The 16304-nt window shown below is 38.3% G+C and overlaps 4 protein-coding genes across 5 annotated transcripts; 2 read left to right on the forward strand and 2 right to left on the reverse strand.

The window, feature by feature from the left end:
* Positions 1-992: 992 nt before the first annotated feature.
* LOC139193163 (uncharacterized) lies at positions 993-2254 on the forward strand. The gene is made up of 2 exons (XM_070816143.1): positions 993-1348; positions 2098-2254. The coding sequence occupies exons 1-2, from the start codon at positions 993-995 to the stop codon at positions 2252-2254; spliced, it is 513 nt and encodes a 170-aa protein (XP_070672244.1).
* On the forward strand, positions 1933-8060 carry LOC103427896 (squamosa promoter-binding-like protein 14). The gene is made up of 11 exons (XM_008366011.4): positions 1933-2415; positions 2689-3307; positions 3424-3617; positions 3696-4534; positions 4659-4733; positions 4874-4981; positions 5066-5183; positions 5620-5755; positions 5833-5977; positions 6065-6661; positions 6852-8060. The coding sequence occupies exons 2-11, from the start codon at positions 2724-2726 to the stop codon at positions 7278-7280; spliced, it is 3225 nt and encodes a 1074-aa protein (XP_008364233.1). The 5' UTR covers positions 1933-2415; positions 2689-2723; the 3' UTR covers positions 7281-8060.
* Positions 8061-10145: 2085 nt separating this feature from the next.
* LOC103427985 (protein VACUOLELESS GAMETOPHYTES) lies at positions 10146-11914 on the reverse strand. 2 transcript variants are annotated; one of them, XM_008366103.4, is made up of 2 exons: positions 11026-11914; positions 10146-10800 (listed from the first exon to the last, which is right to left on the reverse strand). In XM_008366103.4, exons 1-2 carry the CDS (start codon positions 11435-11437, stop codon positions 10307-10309), a joined length of 906 nt encoding a protein of 301 aa, XP_008364325.1. In that variant the 5' UTR covers positions 11438-11914; the 3' UTR covers positions 10146-10306. The 2 variants fall into 2 exon arrangements, with proteins under 2 accessions (XP_008364325.1, XP_028954228.1); XM_029098395.2 differs by having other exon boundaries at positions 10146-10794; positions 11026-11564.
* A 2950-nt stretch (positions 11915-14864) lies between these two features.
* Positions 14865-15761, reverse strand: LOC139193164 (uncharacterized). The gene has a single exon (XM_070816144.1). The coding sequence runs from the start codon at positions 15759-15761 to the stop codon at positions 14865-14867; it is 897 nt and encodes a 298-aa protein (XP_070672245.1).
* Between the last annotated feature and the right edge of the window lie 543 nt (positions 15762-16304).

Here is a 16304-nt window from a genome sequence, read left to right on the forward strand (position 1 = left end):
TGAAAATGATTAATAAGTTTCTCGCGAACCCTAGAAGGGTGACTGGCGACTATCGGAAATTTTAGGGTTTCATGGTTTCAAGCCGCTCTTTCATAGTGAAAAGGCAAGCATAGGGGGTGTGCGACTCCTGGATAATTCATGGTGTGGGGGAAACTTTTACACTTCTCTATTCGGTGTTTAAGGCTTTGCACACGAAGTTGGCCCTGGGTCACAAATGGTTTGATGTCAATGGAGGACATTGTGTCAAAGTTTGCAGGCCTGTTTGCTATTACGGAAGAAGAACATAAGGTGATTGTGATGGATAAAAATGAGATCAGTGGAATACGAATTTAATCCATAGTTGGTTTTTGGAGGATGAAGCAGGCCTGATTTTGAGTATTCCATTAAGTTTGTTCAATCTGGCTGATGCTATGATTAGGACTAAAGAACCCAAAGGTCTGTTTACAACTAAGAGTTCTTACTTTTGTGGCAAGAACGTGTCATGGTATTGGCGGGGATGAGCCCATGAGATCAGTGATAAATGAGGAGGCCAAGTTTTTTATGGAAAGCTTTATGGTGAGCTACAGTCCCGAGAAAAGTTAAGATTTGTGTATGGCGTGGTTGTATGGATGCTTTGCCATCTAAGGTGAATTTGACAAAAAGACGGAGTTCTTATGAAGGATGTTTGTGGGTTCTGTGATAAAGAAGCGGAGACAATTGAACATGCCTTATTACGTTGCTCTATATCAGCTGCTATTTGGTTTGTGAGCCCACTGGGATTTCGTTCATTCTATCGGAGTGAGGATGGCCTATGTGGTTGGTTGGCACATATGGTGCAATCGTTATCTAAAGACAATTTTGAGTTGTTGCTTGTTTTATTATGGAGTATATGAAAGGTGCGCAATGAATTTTTATGGAATGGTGTAGAGGTTTCCCCTTTGGACACCTAACTTAAAGCTCAAACTTGGCTGTCATAATACAAAAAATGGAATGAGGTCCCATCGCATGACATCATGGAACGAGTTCAGAAATGGCAGAAGCCATATTCTGGTTGGATAAAATGCAACTTTGATGCTGCTTGGGATGATATTAAATCACGTGGAGGTATTGGGATTATGGTAAGAAACTCAGATGGTGAGTTCATTGCATCAATGGTGGTCTGGGAGAATGGGATTCGTTCTGCATTACATGTCGAGGCTGCTGCTATGCATGCATCATCTGTGTTTAAACGACAATGGTCAATTGAACAGGTGCAAGTGGAGGGTGATGCTCTTTTGGTGATATCCGCAATCCAAAATGAAGGAACAGCGCATCACGGCCCTTATGGACATTTGTTTGCTGATACACAACAGATCCTTCAAAGTTTCAAGTAATGGAAGGTTTCGTTTGGTCGAAGATATACGAATAAGGTGGTTCATCGCCTAGCAAGATTTAGTTTAGCTCTCGACCATCCAGTTTCTTGGTTTGAGGAAGTAATTTCTGATTTATTATTGGAGGATAGTACTAGCAGTTAAGTTTGGTGCGGGACACTCTTTTTCCCTTCGTTCAGGTTGAAAGCTCTGTCAAGGCTTTTATTGAGGTCCACTGTTAGCACCCTGTCATCGATTTTGTACGTACTTCTCAATTCAATGAATATTGTACTTGTATTAAAAATAAATTGACATTTGATAACATGTAAATAATTTTAATATTTAAATAATAATATGAAGATTAGTAAAGGGATTGATTAAAATGAAAAAGAAATAAAGTTTCAGTAAAAAAAAAGGAAAATTAATGGAAAGAACTTGAAAACTTTGAGTTTTAATGATAATGACAAAATAAAGGGTAAAGTGAATAGTACTAGGATTGACTTTTTAGTGTAAAAATGTGGTTTTTCGTTAAAGTGAACCGTACCAGATACTTTTCGTTAATTGTGAGCCTAATTTATCCAAAAAAATGAAAAGAAAAGGAAATACGTTGTCGTTGCAAGCTTTAGCTGTTGAGGACACAAGAGGAAGAAGGGAAAAAAAAAGTTTGGGACTTGGAGTCTAGAGAGAGAAAAGGAAAAAGAAAAGTTAAGAGAGATAAAGAGAAGAGAGGGTTTGTTTTCATCAGTTAGATCTACAAACGTTGTTTCAGAATTGTTGATAACGGTTTGGTTTCAGATTCGGTTTTGTTATTGGAAGCAGACGCCGACGAAGACGCAGAATCAGTCTGTCTGTCTTATGATTTCTTGTGGGATTTACGAGAGAAGACCTTCTTCGCTGTTGATATCAGTCAAGTCGATGACATGTGAGATTTGTCTCTGACCATCGACGACGGGAGTCTGAAGTATTCAGATCGGACGTCGGAGTTTACTCCGGTTTGGGTTGGGTTGGATTAATCCCCGGAAAAAAAAAGGGAAGAGTTTTGGGTAAAGGGGATGTGGATGTGGATGGATTCTAGATTTCTGTGAAGGTACGCAATTCATTTTACTAAATTTATTCCGGTTTTGTATCGAGCAATCTTTTTGCTTTTTATTAGGCGACCCCCACAACTATTTTTTTCAGCAAAATACGCAAAACAAAATTAAAATAAACTATAAAACTATTGCATGACTAGAAATGATTTGTTCCTTTTGAATCAAGGTTCATGCTTTTCGCATTTTTTTTCTTTTTTTTTTTGGAGTTTTGATTGATTTGTTGTAAAACAGTAAATAATTGACTTTGTCCAATTTTTGTGCTTGCGTAGATTTTTTGTGTGTTTGGGTTTATCTTGAATCTGGTATGGAAGACGCCGGCGGCCAAGTTGCTGCTCCAATTTACTTTCACCAGACGCTTTCGGGCCGGTTTTGCGATTCGCCGGCCATGGGGAGGAAGCGCGATCACCCTTACCAGGGCCCCAATTATCAACACCCTCACTTGCAGCAGCTGCGCATGACAAACCCCGGCAACAACTGGAATCCAAACGTTTGGGACTGGGACGCTGTGACATTTGTTGCCAAGCCTCTGGACTCCGAGCTGCAGCATCTTGGTACCACTTTCACAACAGAGCAGAGGAACAAAGAGGAAGCTACTGGGCCTGTGAAGAACACGGCGGAAGATGAAGATGATGAGAGCCTTCAGCTGAATCTCGCTGGTGGCTTCACCTCTGTGGAGGAGCCCGTGCCCAGGCCCAATAAAAGGGTCCGGTCTGGATCTCCGGGCAATGGGAATGGGAGCTACCCTATGTGCCAAGTTGATAACTGCAAGGAAGATCTGTCCAATGCGAAGGACTACCACCGCCGACATAAAGTCTGTGAGATTCACAGCAAATCCACCAAATCCCTTGTTGCCAAGCAGATGCAGAGATTCTGCCAGCAGTGCAGCAGGTCATTTGGATTAATGGAATATTAGTTTTTTGGTTTCTCATCTTCATTTCTCTCCCTTTGTTTTAGTGATTTTTCTTGCTCTAAAATAGTATCAAAATCATTTTTTGTTGTTGCAGGTTTCACCTCCTTTCAGAGTTCGATGAGGGGAAGAGGAGTTGTAGACGGAGACTAGCGGGGCATAACCGGAGAAGAAGGAAAACCCAAGCAGAGGATGTTACTTCACGGCTCACTCTCCCAGGAGGTGGCGATAACAAAGGCATTGGAAATATAGATATCGTCAACTTGCTAGCTGATATAGCTTGTCCACAAGGTAAGAACACTAGTCTTGAGTTCATTGATCTTAGATTTCCTGTGATCAGGTACTAAATGTATGCATTAAAACTTGTAGGGAAAAATGATGTCAGAAATATCAATGGCTCATCGGTATTGGACAGAGAGCAGCTCCTTCAGATTCTTAGTAAGATAAATTCGTTACCTTTGCCAGCAGACCTTGCTGCCAAGTTGCCGAATCTTGGAAGTTTGACTAGGAAAGCTTCTGAACTGCTTTCTTTAGATCTGCAAAACAAATTGAATGGAAGAGCATCTGCAGCAACCATGGACTTACTTACTGTACTATCAGCTACTCTAGCAACATCTGCTCCAGAAGCTCTGGCAATGTTATCTCAGAAGTGCAGCCAGAGCAGTGACAGTGAGAAAACTAAGTTGACCTGCTCTGACCAGGCAGCTGGTCCCAATTTGCACAAGATACCTCCACAAGAGATTCCTTCAGCTGGGGGAGAGAGAAGTAGTACAAGTTACCAGTCTCCCATGGAAGATTCTGACTGCCAGGTTCAAGAAACTCGAGTTAATTTACCCTTACAGCTATTTAGCTCCTCACCTGAGAATGACAGCCTGCCAAAACTGGCTTCTTCTAGAAAGTATTTCTCTTCTGACAGTAGTAATCCCACTGAGGATAGGTCACCTTCATCTTCCCCTCCTGTTGTGCATACACTGTTTCCAATGAAGAGTTTGGCAGAAACTGTTAAGTCTGAGAAGTTGTTGGTAAGCAAAGAGATCAGCGCAAACCCCGACTCTAGCAGGACTTGTGGCAGTAACATGCCTTTTGATCTTTTTAGAGGGTCAAATAGGGCAGCTGAAGCTAGCTCCATTCAAAGTTTCCCTAACCAACCTGGCTATACTTCTTCTGGGTCGGACCATTCACCTTCTAGTTTGAATTCTGATGCGCAGGTACTGTTGACTTGCTACGTTGTGCTTTATTTCTGTACTTGATTTATTTCATGTCTGTACACTTTTGTTGGATATTGGTCTACATTTATTGAGGGATTGAATTGATTGTTTTGTTCTCTGACAGGATCGCACAGGAAGGATATTATTTAAGCTATTTGATAAAGATCCAAGTCATTTACCAGGGACATTGCGCACACAGGTTAGGAGTTTATGGTTCTTTTTAATCACTCCTGTTGTATGAATTGTCAAGACAACATTGTAGTTTGTACAGCTTTTTTTTTTTTTTTTTTTTTTGGAGGGAGGGGGCTTCTTACAAAGTTTGTTGCTCTGTTTTTCTAGATATACAATTGGCTTTCCAACAGTCCATCTGAAATGGAGAGTTACATAAGGCCTGGTTGTGTCGTTCTATCAGTTTATGTATCAATGCCACCTGCTTCCTGGGAGCAAGTGAGTGATATTTTTTAGTTCTAATCAGCAATCTTTTTATTGTACTTTTGCTGACCACTTGTACGGCGTGTGTATATTTTTCAGCTTGATGAAAACCTGGTTCAGCATGCCAGTTCTTTGGTTCAAAGTTCAGATTCTGATTTTTGGAGAAGTGGGAGGTTTTTAGTTAATACAGGCATGCAATTAGCATCACACAAAGATGGTAAGTACTGATTAGTAGTGGTGGCTTTTGGTTACTGATATGTCAACCCCCTTTGTGCTTGATTTTCAATAAGGTGCTTGTGCTTTTGTTTTAAAAAGCAACTTACTGTCTGTTGCTAATTTTTACCAGTGTGCTTCCACTTTTGTTTCTTTTACTTTTGTATTTCATTCTCATTTTATTTAGGCCAAAAGAATTCTTTTGTTCATAATTAACTTTTTCTGTATTTTGATAATTCTTTAATTCCATAGCACTTGAACTGTTATGTTTATGGAACTCTTGAATTGTGATTTCTACTTTTTTTCTAGTAGCTCTTATGCGATAGTAACACTTCTTCAACAAGTTTTTCTGCAGCAGCTTCTAAGTATGACTTGTGTGTCATTGGCATACTGCCTTGTAATTTTCTCTTGAATTTTGTTTGCGTGGCATAATTTTTCAGAAAAAATTCGTACATGCAAAGCTTGGAGATCATGTAGTTCTCCAGAGTTGATCTCTGTGGCCCCTTTGGCTGTTGTGGGTGGGCAAGAAACTTCTCTTCTGTTAAGGGGTAGAAATTTGAATACTCTTGGCACCAGGTTAGTACAATTTTCTTTTGTGTGAAGATTATTTTGTGAATTCCTTGTCTCTATTTCTAAAGTTTCCGGTCATGCAGGATTCATTGCACGTATATGGGGGGTTACACGTCAAAGGAAGCTACTGGTTCAGCATATCATGGAACGATGTTTGATGAGATAAACTTGGGTAGTTTCCAAATTCATGATGCATCTCCTGGTGTTCTTGGTCGCTGTTTCATAGAGGTAAAACTCTTTAAGGAATAATTGGTTTGTTTCAGAAATTGATGTAGAAAAGTTTGTGTTGTACTGACCTTTGCTTAATATGAACAGGTGGAAAATGGTTTTAGGGGCAACAGTTTTCCAGTGATAATAGCTGACGCGACAATCTGCAGAGAATTGAAAGTCCTTGAGTCAGTGTTTGATGCTGAGTCAAAAGTATGTGATTTAATATCAGAAGATGAAAGCCATGATTATGGGCGGCCAACATCAAGGGAGGAAGCCCTTCACTTTTTGAATGAGCTAGGATGGCTCTTCCAAAGAAAAAGGATATGTTCCATGCTTCAAGAGCCTCGTTATGCACTCAGCCGTTTTAAATTTTTACTCACATTCAGTGTCGAGAAAGACTGTTGTGCTTTGGTTAAAACACTTCTAGACATTCTATTTGATAGAAACTTTGACAGTGATGAGCTGTCGGGAGGGTCAGTTATGCTGTCAGACATGCAGCTTCTGAACCGGGCAGTAAAAAGGAGATGCAGGAAGATGGTTGACTTGCTCATTAATTATTCTATAGTTAATAGTGACATTGACAAGAGATACATCTTTCCACCTAATCTTGCTGGACCTGGCAGCATGACACCTCTTCATTTGGCTGCTTGTATGTCAAGTACGGATGACATGATTGATGCTTTGACAAATGACCCGCAGGAGGTAAAAATAACTGTTGGCTTGATTGTCTATAAAATTGTTTGGAGTTTGCACATCGTGCTTGAATCCAACTCATAGATTTTGATTGTGTGCTTTTCTAATGGATGGTATAAAACTTACTGCCAGTCTTACAAATAAGCTGACATAGATTTTGATTTTTCTTTTGATCTTTTGTTCGACTCTTTCCCTTTAGATTGGCCTGAACTGCTGGAACTCCCTTTTGGATGCTAGTGGGCAATCTCCGTATGCTTATGCTTTGATGAGGAATAACTACTCTTACAACAACTTGGTGGCTCGTAAGCTTGCAGACAGAAGAAATAGTCAGGTTACTGTCACAATTGGAAATGAGAGAGATCAACCTCAGATGAGTATGGAGCTGGAGCGTAGGACAAATACGCGATCCAGACAAGGTAGTAGATCATGTACCAAGTGTGCAATTGCGGCAACCAAATACAGTAGGAGAGTTCCCGGTGCACAAGGCTTGCTTCAGCGTCCCTTCATTCATTCTATGCTTGCTATAGCTGCTGTTTGTGTGTGTGTGTGCTTGTTCTTGAGAGGCTCCCCAGACATTGGCTTAGTTGCTCCTTTCAAGTGGGAGAATTTGGAGTTTGGCACAATTTAATCTTTTATAGGATAAGTACTGATTAAGAAAAGAGAAACAAACTTTGGGGTGACGTTGACATTCCAGATTAGCTTTATTGTCATGATGGAAAAGAGAAGTTTTCTGCTTAGCGGCATTCAAGAGGAAGCCCAGGGGTGTGATGGCGGACGTCATGAGCAAGAGAGTTCTGAATCAGGCTCGGGTATTTCCCCAACTAATCTGAGGCATGTGCACAGTCTTGGGTGGTTATGCTCATTTGTGTCCCGAAATAGGTGATTTTTTTTGTCTCTCTCCCCCTTTAAACGTAGAAACTCTTCTGCCCTTGAGACAGAACCTTATATAATGTGCGTGTGTTTTTTTTCTTCTTTTCTTTTTGGCGGGGGAACCTTATATAATGTTGGATAAGATGAAACGTTGGAGACGGGCAGATTGTAAGATCGTAAAAGTATCCATGGAAAGTAGGATGAAGGAAAAATATCGGAAACCCGAATACAAGGAAGAAGTGGTAGATAAAAAATAAGCAGTTATACCAAAATTAGAGGTTAATAATATATGCGGGTCTTCATTTCTAGTAGGGAGATATAAGCCTGCTCTGCCCAAGTTTCTCACTGTAGAGTTGAACGGCGGAGGATCAATCAGGGGAAGGACAATTTCATCGTATTTGATTATAGTTTATTTAAGCGTATTTCTTGCTTTCTAGATTTTTTTTTTTTTTTTTTTTTTTTTTAATGTTTCTTTCGGGTGTAAATTTCAGAGATTGATATTATTTGACAAACGGGGTAAAGATGTCTATTTCGCCTTCGACCTCGTCTCTTTCGGTCTTGGACCGTTGGAGTGTCACCCGTAGCCTTTGTTTGCTTGATATGTTGTATTTTCGTTATGTTAGCATGATGATAAGGCATCTGAGTGATACCACCAATTCAATCATGTGGATAACCGTAAAAAAATATTTTTTAAAGAATTAAAATCTAAAACGGGAAAATAAAAACAAAGCAAAGGAAGACGACATCGTCTTCATCTGGGTCCATGCGCCCTCCTCTCGTCCAGCCGACGCAACCATCTCCCAAGTAACCTGGATGTCACCGACCCCTTACCCTTTTTAAGTTGCTTTTCCTTATTAATTTCTCTTCACTAATAAAAAATTTAGTTATTTTGAACACCTAAACTATTATCAAATAATAATTTTGTTTTATAAATCTACACGACACATTATTAGATTGGAGGGATCACTCATATGTCACATCATCAAACTAAATAGAAAATGAAAACCTAACCGAATGATAAAAAAGATTTATGATTAACAAACTCGGGACAACTTTTATCGATTTTTATTGTTAGAAACTAAGTTGAGGAGTTATGTCAATATGAGAGATCACGTTGTCATAAAAAGGCTTATTATAAATTATCATGTATTAATCTTGCACTATTTCTATTTGATCGATGGAATATTTCATACTGTATTTTAGACCTGACATTTGTGTCGTGTTTTTTGTGTTTGTGTCGTTTTCGTGTCATACCCGATAGCTAACGGGTCGTGTCGTGTAATACCCGTTAAAGTAAACGGGTAATATGACCCGACCTGAAATCTACCCATTAATATTATCAGGTAATATGACCTAACCCGTTAAGAAAAATATATTTTAAATCAATAAAAATGAAAATGAAAAACATAATTTGACCTAAAAAATGTAAAACATAATACTAAATTAGTATATACATACTAAATTTCGGAGTTGACCCCTTCATGAAAGTTGTAAAGCTTTTCATTATGAATGATTACATTGTTCACACTTCTACAATAATTATTATTAATTTTGCACTCAAATAAAAAAACACTGTTAATGAGATTTGGAGGGTTTTAAAAATCTAAACGACCATGTAACCATCGTCTAAGCGTTGGGGATGCAATTATGAACATTTGTTATGCTTTCACATCTTTCAGACTTATACATTAATGATTATGAATTTTGTTTATTTTGAACTCCCTTAAAAATACTATTCATGAGAGTTTGCATATTTTTTCATATTTTTTGCACATGTAAATTAATTATTATAATTTTTTAATGCGTTTGATATTTTTAAATTACTTGATATTTTTATTTTTAATGTGTTTTATGATTTTTAATCTCAATCTTTGCCTATAATATACTATAAAAATAAATAAATAAATAAAACTTAAATTTTAAAACTTATGTAGAATAATAATTAATAAACAATATATACATATTCATTATATCTAATGTATTTTATAGTAAGTTATTTTTAGTAGTTTAAAAAATTAAAATTATCAAAATAACTTTTTCTTATCGTGTCGAAACAGATTACCAGTGTGTCACTCTCGTGTAAACCCTAAACCCTTCTTATCGTGTCGAAACAGATTACTCGCGTGTCACTCTCGTGTAAACATGTTAAGGACCCATTATTAATGGGTTATTATTGTGTGACCCGATTAGTTATCGTGTTGACCCGAAATCTGTTATTTTCGTATCGTTTACGTGTCGTGTAAGAAATTGCCAGGTCTACTATATTTGTCTAAATTATGAGGAGAAATAAGTCAAACATGGGACGAGAAATAAGTCAAACTTGGGAACAAGGAGTAGAAAATTGCTGGACAAGGATTGTCTGCCCTCCCACTTCCGGTGCCCTTTCGTGCCCTCCTGTTTGTGTGGTCATGGTTAAGCCACGTCAACATTTTATATTAATATTTATTTTTGTCTTATTATCTCTATAAAAAAAAATATAAAATGTTGACGTGGCTTAACCGCGACCACACAAAACAGGAGAGCATGAGAGGGCACGGAAGTGGGACAGCAGACAATCCTTGTCCAAAATTGCTCCAACTTGACTTGGTCTTTTTCTTCCACACCACGTGTCAACCACCCATCATCATAAAAAACCGTTATATTATGTAGCCGAAAAGGATCGGGAAAGACAGGGAAATGAATAGTTCTGTATGGTAAATAATACATGACCGACACCGTACGATGAAAGTGTCATACTATTTGGTAATTCATAAATATACAGTCCAAAGTGAAGAGCTTCATCAATCAATTAGGGGCATTGGGTCTTCCTGATCGGGCAATATTCTGAACGAAAACTTCGGCAACACCTTCCCCAAGCCCCTCAATGAGGCCGCCGATGAATTCAATGACGACTTGAGATGCGAGGCGAGCAGCAGTCCCCAACACACTCGGCTTTTCTCGCCCCTTGAGGCCGTTTTCTTGCAGCCCATTTATCATGTTCTTGGCGCAAACTGCATGAATATGGTAATCACACACCTTGCAGTGGTAAACCCTGCCCGACTTCTTCCTCCTGCACTCCGCACAAACAAAACTGCTACCAGAAGAATCTCCGCCAATGCTACCACTTGCTGCTGCTGGTAAAAGCCTTAGGGTATGTGGGTGAGTCTGCAGGTTTATTTCTGAAGACAACATCGCACAGCAAGGATGCATCTGGAAGCTGCATGCGCTGCATCTGAAAGCATAACCTTTGCTTGGCCTGTGACAAACATCGCACTTGGATTGTGCAATTCCTCCTTTAACTAAATGAAAAAAAAATTCAGCGTGGTATCCCATAAAAGGAAATACATATGTGTATGTATTAGAATGTAAGCATCTAATCAGTAACCAACAGTTTGGTACGAGTAGCCACTAGCTAGCTAGTTTGGAATTGTTTCAAGATAAGTTGTATTCAAATTACTCTACGTACATGAAATAACGACTTAGGCAATTAATTGTGAGAGTGACGTAGGTTATGAATGAATTACCTGCTTTAGAATAGAAAACAAGTTGGTGTTGGAAGTGGAAGGGATGGTTCTTTAGAGCTGGAGGAGCCAAGGCACAAAAATCATGGAGCTGAAAGTCACATTGTTGGCAAATGAACCTCTTGCCAGCGCCGTACTCCTTGCAGCCGGCGCAGGTGAAGAGGTCGGGCAGGATCACTTGGGACAGAGGGTGTTGTGGATGACCGAAATGAAGTATCTCTTCCCCAAATACCAGTTGAGGAGATGTGGGGAATTCGAGCAAAGAAGACTTATTATTTCTAGGGACAATATTATCCAACTTTGTGGGTTGGGATTGGGATTGGGATTGGGGTTGAGATTGGGATTGGGGGGTAGTTGATTCTGACCTCTTTAGGAGAAAAGTTCTTGTCTTCTTCAAGGGTTTATTGCTAATCATGATGGTTGGTTCTGCAGCTCGTCCAGTAATGGATCTCTGGCTAGCTTGCTTGTTATTTTGGTGGTGCAAATTGCAAAGCACTGGAGAATATTTATGCTAAAAAAGTTGACACTGTTTGGAGAAAAGTGATCTAAGATCGAGGACCTAAATTGAGGATTAAGGCTACATTGTTTGGGGTTCACCTTTCAACGTGAACTATTGTCCGAAAATGTCCATCCTTTTACCTCTCATTCAAGAATCAAGAATAATTTAAGCATAAAATAAATAAAATCGAAAATTGTTTAATTATTTGATTTTCTCACATTTTTCTAGTGGTTAGTTAGTTAGTTTTATTTATTTTTTTAGAGAAATTGACATTTCATTCGTGAATTAATCAAAGCATGGACATGTGGCAATGAAAATGTTCTCGGATAAAATCTTATCCAAGTAAAATTATATGGGAAACCCTAGAAAAAAAGAAAAGAAAAAAAAAGAGATCCCCATACTTATAATAAAATATAAGAAAACTATCCTCGGACAAGAAGGCAAAACTTGACATCAAGGCACAACAGCTGCAACAACGATTTCAAAGGCCATGTTGGATGATCTGATCTTGTGAGCCACTCCATTTGCCCTACGTGAAACATGTTGTAAACTTGTACATGAAACTAACGCAACCTTAATCAAATTAAAACTAAAAAATTGTGGAGTTAAAGCTTGCACTAATTAAGTCTCATCTCAAGGTCATGAAGAAAAGAAAAATGAGTAAAGTGATCAAGGGCACAAACACTTTTGCACTTTGCTATCGAAAAAGAATATACCGTCGCACCAAAGTCAAGGCGTTTGTCTTTTAAACACTTTAGTCGTGGGCAATTGCATTGGTCTTCGACTTTCTTGTCCCGACCAACTATAAATATGATCCCATCGACGAAAATCCGATACAAAGAGAAATCAAGGAAAAGTTTGCTTTCTTATCTGCTTTTAATTATGAGTAATGCTAGCGAGACTATTTTCTTGTACTACATTTGTATATCATATGATTTGACAATTGATGTATACAATAAACATTTAATAAGATAAATTGATTAATTGACTTACCACACGTCGTGCGGTACACCAATATAACATAAAATGTGATCTCTCTAATATATATATTTTTTAATTAGCTCCTTATCTTTTGTATTTGGCTTGTTGGTTTGTAGAGCATCTTACGACAAATGTTAAAAAGCATACTTCGTTTTTCAATTTCTTGTTGGAGTGAGTGATTCCCCAATTATTAGTTGTGTGTGTGTGTTTTTTTTTCCTTTCAAGTGATTCTCTTTGATAGTACTCCCTTTCTATCCTTTACACCAAGAAATACACAAACGAAACTACAAATTAAAAAAATAAACACGATATTCCTTGATACGTGTATCTTTACGACTTAAGACATATATCACAACTTTATTAGCACTAGCTAGTAGTGTTTGGACTCAATATTACACCATTGGCATGAGCAATTAATGACGTTGGATGTGTGAGATGTTAAGATAATTTTTTAGTTATTGTTGAGGGATAATATTTAGATTTTTAATCATAATAATTATCTGTTAATAATTTATTAAAAGAAAAACTAATGAAATTGACTTCAAAACTTTAAAATTCAACCAAAGCAATCTAATAACTTTATGGGTAAAGTACAAAAAACTACCTCAACTATTGCCCTCAAGACACTTTCATACCTCATCTTTTAAAATTGACAATGTCATACCTCATCTTTAGAAAAATTTGGTCCAATGTTATACCTTCGTTAGCTTGTTCGTGAATTGGTCAGTTAAATGCTGACATGGCTTGATCCAGGGCCCAGATCCTCACCTAGATGGATTCCACGTGGCACCACACCCAATATTTTCCCGCCAAATGGCATCCACGTCATAAAATATAATTGGGTTTTTTTTTTGGTAATTTGAAATTCAATATTTGAATTTGAATTTTCCCGCCAAAAAAAACCTATGATATACCATTTTAAGCAGAAATTATCATCCTTAAGCACATATTATATCATCCTTGACCTCAAATTTGAAAAATCTCACCCAAAAATATGATATAACCACAACAACAACAAAACAAGTGTATTCAAGCACAAACTACTCATCATTTGCAAGAAAAATATGAAATAGACCAAATTAAGCATAAAACCTGCTTAATTATCCAGAAATTGTTAAACATGTTAAAAAAACTAACAGAATTCATCAAGCATCTCCAACCAACATTACAAAACCTACTGAATTCATAATAACCTGCTACATCATCCATTCAATTCACAAAAGACCTCTTGGATGCATAAAACCTGTTCTAACTTTACAATTCCTTTACAAAAAACAACCGTCTGTGCAAAAAAACGTGGTTGTGGCTGGGTTGGTTGGTATTTCTGTGCTTGGTGCCTTTGGATGATTCAGTTAGTGGATTGCTTGGTCTTTCTCTGCTTGGTGCTTCTAGGTGATTCAGCTACTAATTGTGATGCCTAAATCCAAAGTTCATTTAGAGACCAAGCAAGCTTTTTAACTAAATCCAAATGTTTTACAACTAAGGAAATGGTTAAGTTTTTACCTTTGTTTTCCTTGTCCTCTTTTTAGGTGCAGTTTTTCCTTGAGCAGATGTGGATGCCTACAAAGTAGAAAATGATGTTAAAGGATTAAGAGTGTAATATGATGTTAAAGGATTTAAAAAACCATATAAAGTAGAAAATGTTACCTGTTTGTCCCTTGGAGGAAGATTTCTATGATGGGTTCTTGCATTATGACCTTCCTTTTTGCAGATGGTACATTTAAAAGTGCCTTACCTTTTCCTTCCTAGCTTAAGTGGCTGAGGAGGATCTTGAGGATTATTGGTTGGGTTTGTGGGAGTTTGTTCACCCTCATTGTCCCTCTCAGCAGCTTCCTTGTTTCTCTTCTTCCTCGGCCTTCCAGGTTGCTTTGTATATGTAGGAGGCAATATTGGTGGTTTATCAGTTTCCTCCCACAAAGACATCCCATTCATCGGCATTACTAAATGAGAATACACCTACAAGTACCGCACCTTAGAATAATAAGCATCGACATAGTCCTCCGGTTTTTCTCTCTTGAAATTTATGGTTGATATTGCATGGTTGCATGGGATTCCTGTCAAGGCATACTTTCTGCAAGAACAGGTCTTCTCAACCAAGTCAACCACATATTGCTCCCCCCTCCAGCATCAACTTGAAATTTAGAGCCCCCTGACCATTGTGCAATGCATCTGCCACTTTGAATTTTGGCTTCCTCCAACTTTTTCTTGATTTTAGGACAGAGATCTCCAACTTTGTTCACCATTATATCCCTTCTCATCTGAATTCTCTTCATCAAGAGTGTGTGAATAAGGAGCAACATGGTGACAATAGGTTTTTGTCTAGGTATAAGTATGACAGCATTGAAACTTTCATAGAGATTGTTCAGCACATGTCACACTTGGGATGTGTTTCAAAATGGGACTTGCTCCAATGATGTGTAGGCAACTTCACCAACCAATCGTAGGCCTTTTCATCAAGCTTCTTCATATCCTCCATTGCTTTTTTGAAGTAGGGAACTGTTGTTGTTCTAGCTACTGACCATAAAGCATCCTTCAATGTTTTCCCTTTGAACAAATTTCTGAAGTTGGTATACAAATGTCTCATACAAAATCTGTGGTGGGAATTAAGGAGGACTTTTTTAAAAGACGGAATTAACCCCTTTTGCTGATCACTGATAAATGTCCATCCCCCTTGATTGACAATCCCAACATCAATGACCAATAACTCTAAGAACCAAATCCAACTGGACTTATTCTCCATTTCTACAACTGCATACGCTATAACCCATGTTTCATCATTTGGGTCAATGCCAACAACACAAAGTAGCTGACCTCCATATACACTCTTTAAATGACACCCATCTAATCCTATCAATGGCCTGCACCCTGATTTAAACTCCTCTTTACAAACCCCCAAGCACACATATATCCTTTGGAACCTCCCCCTATCCAACTTCACCTTCACTGTGCTTCCAGGGTTAGTCTTCTTCACTTCCTCAGCAAAGTCCCACAACTTTGTGTACTGCTCTGCATGTTTTCCTTCAATGATCTTTAAAGCCCTATCTAAAGCCCTGAAAGCCTTCCTTTTTGTACAACCGTGATTCCACTCTGATTCGACAGTTGCCAAAAAGGAATCCACAGGCCATGTGGGATTCAGTTTTATCATGTCCATGTACAAATCAATCAGCAAAGGGGACTTCATGTTCTTGTTTGCCCAAGTTCTCCCACAGGTGTGTTCATCAAGTATGGTCTTGATCTGTATGTTGTTCGAACCATACATTTTTCTAGCACAACACTTCCAAGGGCACCCTTTTGAACACTTTGCTATGACTTTCAATTTCTCATTCCTAGGAAAATGGATTTCTCCATATCCATTCACTAGGGAGTACATGATGACAGCTTGCTTGAATTGGACATGATCCCTGAAAACTAGCTCGAGTGTAAGTGGAATTCTTCATGTTTGTTTTCTCATTGACCTTTGCAAATCGCTCATGTTTTTTGCCTCCTTCATTATCCGAAGAGTGTACACTCTCAAGAGCATCAGAGTTATAGTCTGGATCATCAACCACATTTTGTTCCACATTTGCAATATCAAATTCTTCTTCCCTTTGCTCTTCTTCTCTTTCCGGGCTTTGCTCAGATTGCCTTGCACTTCTTTGCTCATAATGCCTTGGACTTGCACTTCTTTGCTCAGATTGCCTTGCACTTCTTTGATCAGAATCCCTTTCATCAAACTTGGAAAACACTGGGTTATCGGCATCACTCCCATATTGACTCCCTTCAAAGTCACTATCATCTTCTTCAGTAGTTTCTTCATTCTCTT

This window comes from Malus domestica, chromosome 16 (assembly GCF_042453785.1).
Source record: "Malus domestica chromosome 16, GDT2T_hap1".
NCBI lineage: Eukaryota > Viridiplantae > Streptophyta > Magnoliopsida > Rosales > Rosaceae > Malus > Malus domestica.